Consider the following 15,377-nt stretch of genomic DNA (forward strand, 5'->3'; position numbering starts at 1 on the left):
TGCATTCACTGTTCATAACACGGGGAGTATTACTGTATAACGCCACATTCTCGTGTAGTACATATTACGAACATGCATGATGGCAGGAACGTCCCAACTTTTTTCTCCGAGGGCTGCAAGGGCCAACTTGAAATCCTTTCATCCTCATTTGTCAAACTGTTAGAACTCATCTGAGTCAATTATATATAGCAAGGGCGTAGGTTTGGTCCCTATATTGGTAGCGACGATATAACAGCATAACCAGTGGCGCCCCCAGGGGGTGGCCAGGGGTGGCCACGGCCACCCCTATAAATTTGTTGGCCACCCCACTGGCCACCCTGCTTGCCACTAAATCGTAGATTATTGTAGCATCAATTATGCATTTCATCCCAAATTCAAATCTGCTAGCATCTGTTTTTCCCCCAGTAATTATTTTGTTTTGTTAAATGTACACCTTCTGCCTAATATATACATAACCCAATGAAACAAAATTGTTGTGGAACTCAAAATGTTGACTGGACAGTTATGGACTATGCACATTAAATCATTAGTAACTAGGAGTGTCAAACAATTAAAATTTTTAATCGAGTTAATTACAGCTTAAAAATTAATTAATCGTAATTAATCGCAATTCAAACCATCTATAAAATATGCCATATTTTTCTGTAAATTATTGTTGGAATGGAAAGATGAGACACAAGATGGATATACACATTCAACATATGGTACATAAGTACTATATTTGTTATAACAATAAATCAACAAGATGGCATTACCATTATTAACATTCTGTTAAAGCGATCCATGGATAGAAAGACTTGTAATCCTTAAAAGATAATAAAATTTGTAAAATTTTCAATGAAAAAAATAAACTGGTAGCCCGCCATTATTAATGCTAATAATTACTTACACAATGCTCATGGGTGCTGAAGCCTATAAAATCAGTCACACCCAAGCGCCAGCAGAGGGTGACAAAACTCCGAAAAACACAGCAAGTACACATTTCACTGTGCTGTCATTTTAATGTTTGAGCGGGGCATGTGCGTTAATTTCGTCAAATATTTTAACGTGATTAATTTAAAAAAAATAATTACCACCCGTTAACGCGATAATTTTGTTAGCCCTATTAGTAACATCAAATATTACATAATACACCAAAGTATATCCGTAGCCGTGTCCTTAAGTCTTTCTTATAGTTTTCCCCCTGAACTTTTTACTGCAATAATATAATGAAAACCTGAAATTATGGCTTTTAGTTTTGGCCACCCCAAGATTTTGAGTGGCCCCATCTGGCCACCCCTATGAAAAATTTCTGGAGGCGCCACTGAACATAACCTGCATGTACACTTTTTGCTGGGGACGGGACATTAATAAGACCAAACAAATTGGGTGAACGGGGGTCAGGGATACATTTCTCATGAATATTAATCTAATTGATTGATAGGCTAAATAAGGGGTGCCCAATGCCGGTCCTCAAGAGCCCCTATCCAGCTTGTTTTCCTTGTCTCCCTCCTTTAACACACCTGAATCAAATGACCAGCTCATCAGCAAGCTCTGCAGCAGCCTGATAACGATCCTGATTTGTTGATTCAGGTGTGTTAGAGGAGGGAGACATGGAAAACAAGCTGGATAGGGGCTCTCGAGGAGCGGGATTGGGCACCCCTGGGCTACATGATCAATGCAAAATAAATCTGTATTGGCTTATACTAACGTTCATATGTATTAGTTCAAGTGATACATCGTTCGATTCAACCCTTTGTTTTCAAAAACTACTGAAGAAACATTTGAAAAAAAACCCTGGATTTTCTTTGTTTAGCAAATTTAAATTGCAATATTTGACAGAATTTATAGTAACATACACAATAATCTCTTAACTATCCAGGAATGCGAAAAAATGTCTTCAGACCACTCAACATCGTCTTAATAAATAAATTAAATATAATTGAAAAAACATCTTAGCGTAAAACAAAAATAAAAATGGAGCCTTCCTTAAGGTAAAACAACTGCTTTTGTCCACAAACAGAACCAAACTCAAAAAAAAAAAAAAAGCTCCTTTGGGCTGCTTTAAGACCACATAAATAAAATAAAAATGAAAATTGGGAAGAACGGTTTAAATCTCGGTTCACTACATTTCTCACAACACAACTTCAGAAACCATACTGAAGGACACTTCTTTCTAAGCAGCTTCCTACTTGAGTTTTGCTGGTCAGCAAACTCATACAGGTTAATGTTATGCTAACTCTGATGCAGGTTGGGCGTTCAGTAGCAAAATTAGTGGTGTGTTCATCACTTCCCAAACATTGACATCTTTTTACATTACCTACAATGGTGGCTGCTGCACGAAATGAAATTCTAATACCCCTCGTCTTCAAAGGGGGCGGAGGAGGCAGCATGTTGTCGGCATGTTGTATTTCTTTCTGGGCTGTGAGCACGTGTGTGTGTGTTCATGTCATCAGCCAACCAAATGTGTGTTTGAGGGAAAAAATGGACTGCCACATTCAGCAAGTGAAAAGGGGTAAATGTCAGCCTGAACATAATGAAAGTAATTCACCTAATAATAGCCAATTTCATACAACATGTGCAAAGACAATCTCAGTTACCTATATAACTGAAGTCATGACATAATGCCAAAAAGGTTGCTTAAAAGTTTGTGGGGACAATCTGGGCACCCTGAAAAGTTGCTAGTGTCATGTCCCTACCGTCCCTATGCAAATGTACGCCCTTGATATACAGTGAGGATCAGAAGTACTTGCACCCCTTGTGATTTTGCAAGTTCACCCACTTAAAAAATATGTGGAGGTCTGAAATTTCATTCATAGATGCTTTTCCACTTATAGAAGCATAATCCTAAAAAAAAAAAAAAAAAATCCGGAACTCACATTTTATGATTTTTCAATAATTTATTTGTACTTTACTGGGGTTCATAAGTATTTGTACCCCTGATAATCAGCAATAATTATGACAGAGTTGTCAGTCTACCTAAAAAAAAAAAAAAAAACTCCACCTTTACCAAATGAGTTACCACCCACCCACCAACCGTTTCAGCTCGTTTTCACCTGTGCACCCCAGTCCAACTGCTACCTTGGGCAAGACCAGAGAGCTTTCGAAAGACACGAGAAAAAATGTTGAGCCCCACAAAGCTGGAAAAGGCCATGGGACAATTGGAAAGCAGTTTGGTGAGAATAAATTAACAGTTGCAGCAATTATTAGAAAATGGAAAAGGCGAAACAAGACTGATAATCTTCCTTGGACTGGGGCTCCATGTAAAATCTCTCCTCGTGGGGCATTACTCGTAATGAGGAGGGCTCAGCCTTGAACTACTCACACAGCAGAAGCTGGTCAATGACCTGAAGAGAGCTGGATGCCGTTTCAGTACAACACTACGGTGCAATGGTTTAAAATCATGCATTGCTCAGAAGGTTGAAGCCAGTACATGTGAAGGCCTGTCTGAGGTTTGCCAGAGACCATCTGAATGATACTGAGGGGTCATGGGAGAAAGTCATGTGGTCAGATGAGACCAAAGAACTTTTTGGTGCAAACTTCACTTGTTGCGTGTGGAGGAAAAAGGAGGATGAGTACAATCCCATGAACACCATCCCCACTGTGAAGTATGATGGTGGAAACCTCATGCTTTGGGGCGGCTTCTCGGCAAAAGGGACAGGACGACTGTATGAAGCAGAGGATGACTGGTGAAATGTATCATCACATTTTGAGCTACAACCTCCTTCCCTCAGTCAGAGACCTATAGATGAGTCGTGGCTGGATCTTCCTACATGACAATGATCCGAAGCACGCAGCCAAGCTGACCAAGAAGTGCCTGCGTAAAAATGCATATCAAGAGTCTGGATTTGCCCAGCCAGTGTCAAGACCTCAATCCAATGGAAAATCTTTGGATGGAGCCGAAACTTGGCGTTTCTCAATGACAGCCCAGAAACCTGACAGATCTAGAAAGATTTGTGTGGAGGAATGGGCCATAATCCGTTTCCATGTGTGAAAACCTGGTGAAGAACTACAGAAAGCATCTGACCTCTGTAATTGCAAACAAAGGCTTCTGCACTAAATATTACCACTAATTTTCACTGGGGTAAAAATACTTATCAACACCAGTAAATTACAAATTATTTAAAAAATCGAACTGAGTTCCGGATTTTTTTTTTTTTTTTTTAAGATTACCTCTTTATAGTGGAAATGCATCTATGATCAAAATTTCAGATCTCTATTTTCTAAGTGGGTGAACTAGCAAAACCACAAGGGGTGCAAATACTTCTGCTCCTCACTGTATCTTGTAGATTTTCCAAATGATTGTCTAAGTGTGGCTAATTCTGCCATCACATGCTCTGGGAAAGATGATCCTTAACATTTGCTAATTGGCAGAGTAGCCAAAAATGTGACTCTAGTGAGTAGCGCTACTTCTAAATTAGATTACTTAGGTAAAAGTAGTCATCCAAAATTTTACTCAATTACATCTTAAAAAAAAAAAAGTATTCGTTGAAGACATTACTCAAGTAAAAGCAGCCATCAAAATTTTACTCAAGTAAAAAAGTTTTTGTTGAAAAGAATACTCAGTGGGTAACATTGTAACTGCTGACAATGTCTGATTAAAAAAATTCAGCCCAACCTTATTTATATAAACACATCTAAAGAGCATGAGCGCCCTCTAGTGGAGAAAAACATTGTTACCTCTGAGTAGAGTCGTGTGTTTATTGTTGCGACATCTCATTGGTGACTGAGACAGCCACTGTCGGCATCTCCGACAGAAATAAAGCCAATATGCAGAATAACTTTATGAAGTCTATGGGTAGTGTTTCACAAACCTAAGTAAAAAGTATTGCGTGGTAAAACTACTGTCAGTACATTTTTCTCAAAAAGTTACTTAAGTGAATGTAACTGAGTAAATATAACGCGGGGGTCCCCAAACTTTTTCCTGTGAGGGCCACATAACTTTTCCCTTCTCTGATGAGGGGCCGAGGTCAGTTTGTAACAGAAAAGGTGTGACGATTGCAGGAGTGCCTAAATGTAAAGATTTCTTGTTTTTCAGAAAGCCACAATCAAATAACCCTTTCTGGATTCTTTACGGAACAAAAGTAAATAAAATAATATAATTTAAAAAATAATAGTAACACTATTAATCAAATGGATAACCAAATAACCCTCTCTAGGTTCTTCACAGAAAAAGCCAGGAAATAAATAACACTATTGGAAAAAAAAAAAAAAAAAAATTGTTCAGGGGGCCGGACCAAATGTGGAGGCGGGCCATATCCAGGCCGTAGTTTGGGGACCCCTGATATAACGCATTACTGCCACCTCTGCTAATTGGGAATTAAGAGCATGTCCTGTTCATGTGCTTTTATCGTAGAAAAACATAGCAGACATGAAATTAATTGTTGCGCAGGCAAAACTGTGCAAAACAATACAAATGCTAAAAGAGAATGCATCAAAATACAAACGGCAAGTTTTTGTTTGTAACCAAACATTTTAGCAAACATTTGGTTAAAAAAAAGTTTTATAAATGTGTACACTACGTTATACGCAGGCGTCAAAAAATGTGCAAATTGATGATACAGGTTAAAAAACTTCCGTACTATTAACTTCTTGTTCTTGCGCCGCCATTTTGAAAATGGTCACAGAAACTGGTATCATAAAATCAGTTTTCCAGTAAAAGAAAATTACTCAAGGGGGGTGTTCACATACACTTTTTTACTCGACAAGTGCCATTTATAATTACGACACCATATGAAGGCAGAAATATTCTAGCTATTGAAAGATTAGTCATTCAAGTAGTGTGACTGCTTTGCCATTTGTAATGTACATTCCCTAATGTATTCCTATCGCCTAAACTATACTGCGGCAGTCAGTAGCTAAAGCTCCATATGAGCTTTTCAGATTTTTTCTGTGTAAAGAACAAAGCAGGACGACTTAAAATTTGTTAACAGTTGAGCAAGAACAAAGTGCGCCAAATGCCAAAGGCAAATCACTTGCAAAGAATGCAGTGCTACCAATTTAACATCTTTAAGGATGAACTTTTCCAACAGACCTCCAAGGTGGGCTCAATAAATGATCTTGCGGGAACACCACCCAAAACTTTTCCAGCTGACATAGAAAAGTAACTCGAGGATCATTTTGAGTTTAAATAAATATTTGCTTTTTGGTATTGAGGCTGTCCAGAAGCCAGGGAACTCGGGACATAATTTAGGCACATTTATTTTGCGCAATGTTAGCTAGATACTACTCAAAGCTTTACACAAAGAATTTTCCTGTAAACATTTATTTTCATATCAGAGATAGAACATGTGGTCTTGCTTTAGAGGACAAGCAAGCTTCTCAAAAGACAAAACAGAGTTTCCTATGAGAAGAAAAGAACTGAGTTTTTGTGTGTTGGTCACATTTATTTAAACAAAAATGTGTCTTTTAGGAGGAGCTGGAGGCTGCCACTGCAGCACGTCTAGGCTTGGGGGTGGTACCTTCCCGGAATCCATTCCTGGAAAATTTCAAGAGAAAAAAAATAGGTACCACACGATTCAGAGGACTTCCAGAATGCATCATATGATTTTCACCAGGATAATTGAATATGACAATAACCGGATCCAAATTATGTCAGCTTTACAATGTAAAAGGTTACTTGTCAGTCAGCATAAAAAATATGGCACAACCTAACAAATTAAGAGCATGGCTTCCATTCACCTATTCATACCCATTCAGGAAAATAGCTTATTCAAATCTTGGCGATTTAGGAAATAAATTGGTCTTTTTTTTTTTATTAATATTGCAAATGACTGAAACAATAAGCGATTTGTTGCCAGAAAAGAAATTTAGCAACCAGTTCTTCATTAGATTATTCCATGAGTATTTTTGTGTGTGTAGTTATTACTCCCCCCCCCATTTTTGTTCAACATTGAATTTTTTTCCCCAAAATTTGTTTTGAGATTTCACTGTCCTCATGGTCTCCTTAAAAAAAGTAAGGGGGGGGCACTAAATTGTCAAATTTCATTTATGGTGGGCAAAGATATGTTTTTTTACGGCCATATTGCTTAACCTTAACGAGACCTGTTACTTGTAATATTTCTCCCCTACACTAAGATGACAAGTTAACCCCAAGGCCATGTCTTAATATAAATTAGTCTCAAAGAAGTAGTGATACTTTGCCAGCAGGACAAGCTGTGCATTATATGTTCCCATGCACGTGACGTGGAACCCCCCCCACCAACTCAATCTGTGAGGCAGTTATCCGTTTAATGTTGTAAAACAAGCTGTAACAGGTTAACCGTTTCTCAATGATAGCTTGTTATAGTATTTTCATTTTTATGTATTAATATCGGCTATTAACATTTTAGCTGTACTGTATCGTTTAACTTTACATAATTATTTATGAATGACCATGTTCAAGTATTCTTTTTTTCCTCTATCGTGATCAACATGTATATCACCAACTACCACTTTGACTTTGATGGATACATGGATTACTTAAAGTGCTTGTGACACGAAAAAGCATGTTTATTTCATAATACACGCGGTATTTTATGCTCCAGAATGATATGGACCGCTTGGATGTGTGTGGAAGCGATCGCTATATTTATTTAGTTTTTTGAATCCCGCGCCAGGAAAATGAGTGACTTCCGGCTTCGGTCTCGCATTGAGGAGGGCGCTGTGACGTGTACGGTAGAAGACGTCCTCTTCACGCTACAGTGTACTGTTGTGTATGAGGACGAAGGATTCAGCTGATTTTGCGGATTAATACTTTTATTTTTTGCATCACGCCAGCCAAACGGCTGCAGAAAAATCATTCTGTATGCGGGAGAGGCGTATGCGCCTTTTTGGAGTTTCAAAAGGTTCCCATTCACCGTGGATATTTACTGTGGGACCATTGGACTTACGAGGAAGTGAGTAAACATCTTGTTTTGTATTATGTCAAATACGAATACAGTGATTACAAAGTAAACACTATAAAATTCCTTTAAATAAAGGACTACTTACGTTTGATCATTGATAGGCATGTAAAAAGCTATCCTCACGCTCATTAGCAGTTAGCTGTTAGCACGTTAGCTACACAACAATTCCAGCCACCCTCCTCCAGGGAACGAACTGTAAATTGCTCTCCGCCGGGCGGTTTGCCGATCCGCAAAGAAACTCGACAACCGGGTCGTCATGTCAAATAATCCAGGCTAGTTATGTGTGATTTTCCACTTCGAAGACTTTTAAACATCCCTCGGTTCGGGTTAGCATGTCGGCTAGCTGTCACTCCTTCTGGTCTGTTTACATTCTCCGAAGCCGGGGAAGGGAAATGACATATGTCCGATTTAGGTGTCATAAAATATCGTTCGGCAGGTGTGACAGTAAAGGTAAAGTCGACTGTTTTGACCATTATGGAGTAATTTTGCCATGTCGTCTTGAATAAATGGATTTTTATTATTTTATATTCCATTTAGCACAAGTTATTTGTCATGACCATGCCATTTATTTAGCAATTGGGGAAAGTACTTGGGTAAAAAGAATATCCTGTAAAAATATTGAAGTAAAGAGACAGAAACAATGACATTTTGCCGCTCTCTTCGTCGCGTTTTCCTCATTGTGAATAGTTCCCCCTCGACGGGCTGACTGGTCCTTCTCAAGCCATTTATATAGCTATTGGGGAAAAATACTTGGATAAAAAGAATATCCTGTAAAAATATTGAAGTAAAGAGACAGAAACAATGACATTTTGCCGCTCTCTTCGTCGCGTTTTCCTCATTGTGAATAGTTCCCCCTCGACGGGCTGACTGGTCCTTCTCAAGCCATTTATATAGCTATTGGGGAAAATATTTGGATAAAAAGAATATCCTGTAAAAATATTGGGAGTAGAGAGACTGAAACAATGACATTTTGCAGCTCTCTTCGTCTCGTTTTCCTCGTTCTGAACAATTCCCCCTCAATGGGCTGAATAGTAAAACCGATGAGCCTAGTCTACCGCTGACGTCATCCACCTGTTGGGGACGCTAAAGCCCTATAATTGTAGGCGTGGCTAACTTTGTTGTAACTAATTGTTGTATATAGTCGAATCGTCTCAAAATATGATTCTAATTCACATAATAATGCCATTTAAGACTTTTTTTCTGGTGTCGTATGCTCTTTAATTTGTGATTGTAAAACAAGGCAGCCACTTGGTAGAAACAATGAAGCATGAAGCGTTCCATGACTGTGCATGCAACGTTATCCTTAATGAACGAATGAACGAAACCTAGAAAAAAAATGTATGTTGACTTTAATAATTCATAACTAGGTATGTCCCAAAGACTCCCGATCACATATTTTGGCACCCAAGTTAAGAGTCCCCTGGTTCGAGAAGCTGCTGATAGAGCAATCTGATACCGGGTGAAGAAAAAAAAAAGAAAGAAAGTATTTTAAAATTTTTATTTGGGAATGTCTTTGCATATCAGGACTTTTTTAAATTACTTTTTAGCACTTTAAAATATATTTTTTTTTAAATTAATGACCTGATCCTTTTCAGCCGATTCCGATCCGCTGAAAAATGGCCCGATCGGCCCCATGTCCGATCGGATTGGGGACATACCCATTTATAACTAAAAAAGATGATTACTCAAACTATTGTGTGTTCACAAAATTAAAACTAGATTTCAGCTATCGATTATTTTAGTAGACGATTAATCGATGAACTACTTCAAATAATCAAGTAATCGGATAAGGAACATAAAAAAAAAAAAATACCTGGCTGAGCCTCAAACGGTATAAAAAATATATATTAGGCTATAAGTACAACAAAAAAAACAATTGGCTAACATACATAGCAAAAGTCCGCTGGTTTAAATGCTATAGAATATCAACTTTTTTTTTATAACAATGCTCCTAACAAATGGTTCAAACGCATATTCCCATAAAAAACAGCTAAAAATACCTAAAAACTAAATTACAAATGCATTACAAAAACATTAGCTCAAACAAAAACTTAGCTTATGTTAGTCTTAACAGGGAGCAGCTGGATTCAGCCATGTGAAATGAATTATTTCATATTTAAAGTTGCCACCAGAGGCAAAATCAATAAAACTAAATGCAAACACTTTCAAAACAAACCATTACAACGCCACAGAATACTCAAAGCGGCAAAATTTAATTTGAATCTTAATTCTTATCGAATTACTCAAGTTAATCGATTAATCGTTGCAGCCCTAATTTAAAACGTATTAAAATAGGAGAATAAATACATTTAGAAGACCATCGTTTTTTTTTTTTTTTTTTTTAACCCAATTTTGATCATCTGAAAACAACATAATCATGGGCCTCCCTAGCTGACATTGTTTTGTATCGGCGCTTACACCGCAAGAGTGGAAATTCTTCCCCTGCTGACAAATACTGATCAAGCAATCAGCAAACATGCATGCCGCATCTGCATTTCTTCTTACCTGAATCGACGGTACACAACCTTGAGGTGCCTCAGCCGACCGGTGCCAGTGGTGTTCCTCCTCTTGGCCTTAGCACTCCAGTTGTCTTAAAAAATAGAAAATCAAACATAAAATAACATACCTGTCAAGTTGTATGGTTTCGGCGTAATTTGTACAAGTGAGCACTGATTTTTAAATGTGTACGCCGTACGTTTAAAATCTGTACGTTTTTCATGGATTACGTCCGTCTCCCCCCCCCCCCCCCCGTTCGGATTTTGTCACCGTTTCTGTAACGAGACAACGTATTACGATGCGTTAATACGTTGGTTGAATGACGCGAGAAAAGTCAGAGACACTGAGAAGAGTGTTGTGACGCTGTACCAAACACGACGCTAGGCGGCTCCAATATTTCCTGACTGTAGCCGATATCAAATGCTTATAAGAACTACATGGGAAATGACAGACGGCGGCGTTAATAAACAGCTGCCATTTTGAAGCGGTAGACTTCTCAGAAAGGCTCCGTTGTAGTGAACCTTCCTAGCGAACTTAAGTAACTTTTTATCTAAAATTCTCCTAAAACGGCAAAATGTTGACTTGAATCTATCTTTAAATGATGAAAAACTTTAAAAACTTGAGCATGTCGAAAGTAGGCAAAAGGGAACTAATGCAATTTTAACCACTTTAACAGTTGATTCACAACATTAAATGATTTCCAAACATAGCAAAGGTTACCATGTTTTATTTTTTTGTTTACTCTTTTAAATGAAAAAACATGAAATGTAACACCAGTTACTTTGCCAAGTAACTAATTACTCTAACCTTCAGGTAACCGAGTTAACTAACTCAATCACTTTTTGGGAGAAGTAATTCGTAACTAATTTATTACTTTTTAAAAGTAAGATTAATAACACTGGTCATAAAGATGAGGTCTGCAGAATGAAAAGTGACAAAAGCAGATTTCATTCTGCCAATTTGTTGCCCAACAGAATTTGCTTGCAACTATTGCTGATCACTTCTCAGAATTAGCATAAGAAATGTTCCCTGACTCAAATAGTGCATCGGTAAGTTACTTTTATCAATTGACCTTTTTAATTTATAATTGGACACACTAACGAACTACCTTCAAGTCAAACTGAATTGCGAGCTGAAGTGCCAAGAAGTGCAGTAGGGCTGCAGCTATCGAATATTTTAGTAATCGAGTAATCGACTGATAATTCTATCGATTAATCGAGTAATCGGATAAAACATTTTTTGTAGGTAAAGAGCAATTATATAGATGAGAAAACAAAACATTTCATCTAATATTGAACCATTTTCAGTCAATCAATGTCTTTATTTTTTGATGTACACTATTGAAAACAGCCAACAAGTGCATCTCAAATGTGACCAAAAAAAAGACATTCACTGCTTTCACTCAAAAAACTTAGAGCTTACAAAAAAAAAAAAAAAAAAAAAAAAAAAAAAAAAAAAAAAAAACATTTCTTACCTAAAAACGTCATTAGGTGTTTTATTAAAAGTTAGGTGTTTTCCCCACGTGTTTCAATAGAATTTCCACTTGTGTCAAGCTATAAATTCTAGATAAATTTTAAGCTAGTCTAAACTTTAAGTTTTGATAGGATTGTGAGTTTTTGCAATGTACAAAATAAATGGTGTGCTGTATTGGAGCACATTACGCACCAGTGCTACTTGGTGTTTTATCCAGCAATGACTACTGAGCTAAAATTGACAGCATTATCAAGTTTTTATTTTACACCCTAATTACTCTACAGCGCTGTTTTCACAGATTAAATAAAGCTTGTATGCAAGAGCTAGCCACGCATCCACAGTGGTCATAATGAATAGAAACCTAGCACCTCCGCAGGGATAACGTTACGTGAGCGAGTGACAGTAACGTTAATCTTATTTATGAGCGCTGAGAAGTGTACTGCTTTAAGATGGCGGCTGTTTTATTAACGCCGCCGAGTCGGTCATTTTGCATCTAGTTCTACGTACATGGGATATCTATGACACACATCAGACGCTACCTGCTACCGCCGTAGCAACATGCGGGAGTAGTTTTTAGCAATGTTGGCGCAGTTTGTAACGGCTGTCGGCTGCAGTAAGCTATTTTTTATTGCTTCTTCTTCTACGCACGTGACATCAGCGCGTTGTCCCACATTAAAAGGAGTCCGAGCAAAACGTGACGCTTAGAGCTGGCAAAATTACACGATTCCTCAAGGTGAATAAAATTACTCAGATCAGTTTTTAGACTCGAGTTACTCGAGTTGCTCGAGTATTCGTTTCAGCTCTAAAGTGCAGCCATCAAGACATGATAGAAATTGTAAAAAGTGCTATATACAAGCATAACAAAAGTTACTGTTAAATTTCAGTAATCATGATGTAGCTGAAGATATTGTTCTTTGATTGCACCAGGTTATATGTTACAATATTACCAATAGATTCATATTATTTTAAATATTGAGTTTCATTTTTGTTTCATATTGTTCGCTATATACAACACTAAGATTAGTCAACAATTTGTAAGGGCATATGTCACTATTTGTAAAATTGCCAACGGCCTCGGGTTGACAGGTATGAAATACGAACAAAATAAGCGTGACAAATCAAGTCAGTATTCACTGCCACAAGCCAGGTAACAACTGTCAATAAGGAAAAAAGTCCAACTTACACTTTCTCTTGCGCTTCTCGGGGTAACCACATTTGCCGCAAGACGACTTCTGCAGGTGGTATGCTTTGGAGCCACAACGACGGCACAGGGTGTGCGTCTTGTTCCTGCGCTTACCGAAAGAGGATGTTCCCTTCGTCTGAAAGGACACAAGGCATTAGAAATCATCCACAGAAGCTGGGAAAGAATTGTCTAAGTGATTGGAAATGATGCCATCACGTCATATTTCCTAGATGTAACATCTCTCAACACCAACGACTCAACTATGGACATTTAATAACACTTGTAATCCTGGTTTTGTTACATTTTTATTATTTTTAAGAAGTGTCATTTCAACGAGTCCGTAATACGGACATGCTATAGTTCGAATTCATGAATCCAACATTCACGTGATTTTGATTCAAAATGTGGAAGCCAACACACAAGCAGCGATCTTGAACGCACATATTGAATAATGCAACTAAAACCGTAACGCTACTTAATTTTATTTGGGTCAATTTTAAGTGGTTAGATGGCCCTGATGTCAATGCTAACGAGCTAGCTAGCGAGGACCAAAATCAGAACTAAGTTGTCAAATTTCAACTTCGTTCACAAAAATACGCAATTCATATACTAGTTGAGGCACGCCAACAACTAAACATTTGTGATCTGCAAGTGTTGGACATCAGGTTTTCGAGATGTTTCGGGATTTTAGCTGAACAGCGTTGCAATCTCACCATTGTCGCCCTGTGGCCGAGGGAAAAGAGACCGGAAGCGAGACTAGCGTCTTCTAAAACGACATCCGTGCTGGTTTCTGTGCCACACAGAAAATTCGTTCCGTTTTTCAAGTAACGTCTTACAAATCTTATGCTCTAAAATTTTCACAAGATACTCTACACAAATTATAAAGCCTAAAATGTAGAAAAACCCGGGTTTGAATGTCACTCTTTTGCAATTTATTAGTTTTTCAGCCTAGGAACTTTTCATTCCTAGCCATGTGAGATGACCCAGAAGTACTTCAACAATGGGTTGGTCTTTCGAATATAATTTTTCTTACCTCTAATTTGTATTTGAAAAAAAAAAAAACGCATTTTCAACAATTATGGCTCTAGTAATTGTTAAAAATTTTTTTTTTTTTTTTTTTTTTTTTTAAATCCAACAAGTATAAAGTAAAACAAACGGCTTTTCACATGTCACATTAATCAATTGTGCAAATAAAATGAACTGCATTTATGTATTTCATAAGCGTCAGGGCCTCTGAGAGAGAAACAAAGTATTTGTGAAAATATGGAATTTTGAGTTAACCTTTAAAACATAAAATGTATGATTAAATTAAGATTAATTAATTAATTTATTTATTAATTAAAACTTTAAAAATCCAAGGACCGGAACAGTATTTAGTAGTAGTTTTTGTTTAGTATCATCCAAATACGAGACAAAAAATGTCTTCAAGAGAAAATGTTCTTAAAAGGAAAACATTCAGATGAAGCCAATCATGCATATTTGGCCATAAAGGTTTTGATTACATGAACACAGTTACCAGTATTGTTAACAACAGTGTTTGAGTATAATGGCATTTCTTATGGTGTTATTTTTTTTCTCAGTGGTGACTGAGTAATCTAATTAATTACTTTTCCCATCTTTGCAATGCCATTACCGTTACTGAGGATGTGAAGAGAAGCGTTACTACAATTTGGTTGAATAAAGGGCGAGTTGTCTGATTTTGTCCCAGCTGCCGGGGAGGGAGCAGAGCAGGTGGGAGGAGGAAGAGGAGGAGGGAAGGGGTGGTCATGCTGTTGCAAACGTGATGATGATTGGCCAGGTAGCTTGTAGCAGTAGCATAGCATTCACGTTCTCGTTAGCATTAGTATTTAGCGTGGCGAGCGTCATCTTAAACTCTCACGCAACTTTTTTTTCACATACAGTTCGTGGCACCCAAGTGGGTACAATTAATTGAAGATAATGTACTGTTTTCCTGCTGAGTGTGCATTATCATCACCGAGTTGGTGTTGTCCTTGTAGACGCCACAAAATAATAATATATATATTTTTTTTATCATTATTACCAAAAATAGTCACTTAAACCTTTCTTGAATGACGTATCCACGAACTTTGTATAATGTTTATTTTTTATTTTTATTTTTTTTCAAATCAAAACAACTAGAACAAAGACAGTAAGGGCAGGAGATTCAGAGACACATCTGCACATTGAAAAATATATCTATATATACTAGGGGTGTGATGATACTCTCATGTCACGGTTCAGTACATACCTCAGTACAGAGATTACGGTTTGGTGCGGGTTCAGTACAACAGGAAAAACAAACAGGCTTTTTTCTCACAGCATTTGAAAGTTAAATCTCGGACTTAAAGACTTATGGGCAA

General features: G+C 37.5%; 1 protein-coding gene across 1 annotated transcript; it reads right to left on the bottom strand.

Annotated features, from left to right (window-relative positions):
- Nucleotides 1-6,344: 6,344 nt before the first annotated feature.
- rpl37 (ribosomal protein L37) lies at nt 6,345-13,880 on the bottom strand. The gene is made up of 4 exons (XM_057818054.1): nt 13,731-13,880; nt 13,018-13,153; nt 10,371-10,455; nt 6,345-6,457 (listed from the first exon to the last, which is right to left on the bottom strand). The coding sequence occupies exons 1-4, from the start codon at nt 13,731-13,733 to the stop codon at nt 6,388-6,390; spliced, it is 294 nt and encodes a 97-aa protein (XP_057674037.1). The 5' UTR covers nt 13,734-13,880; the 3' UTR covers nt 6,345-6,387.
- Nucleotides 13,881-15,377: the final 1,497 nt, after the last annotated feature.

Source organism: Corythoichthys intestinalis, chromosome 17, assembly GCF_030265065.1.
Source record: "Corythoichthys intestinalis isolate RoL2023-P3 chromosome 17, ASM3026506v1, whole genome shotgun sequence".
NCBI lineage: Eukaryota > Metazoa > Chordata > Actinopteri > Syngnathiformes > Syngnathidae > Corythoichthys > Corythoichthys intestinalis.

Excerpts from the sequence above, each read along its gene's own strand:
- rpl37 (XM_057818054.1), bottom strand. Across the intron at positions 10,456-13,017 it reads CGAGAAGCGCAAGAGAAAGT|ACAACTGGAGTGCTAAGGCC; the intron begins GTAAGTTGGACT and ends CTATTTTTTAAG. Across the intron at positions 6,458-10,370 it reads GTTGTGTACCGTCGATTCAG|GAATGGATTCCGGGAAGGTA; the intron begins GTAAGAAGAAAT and ends GAAATTTTCCAG.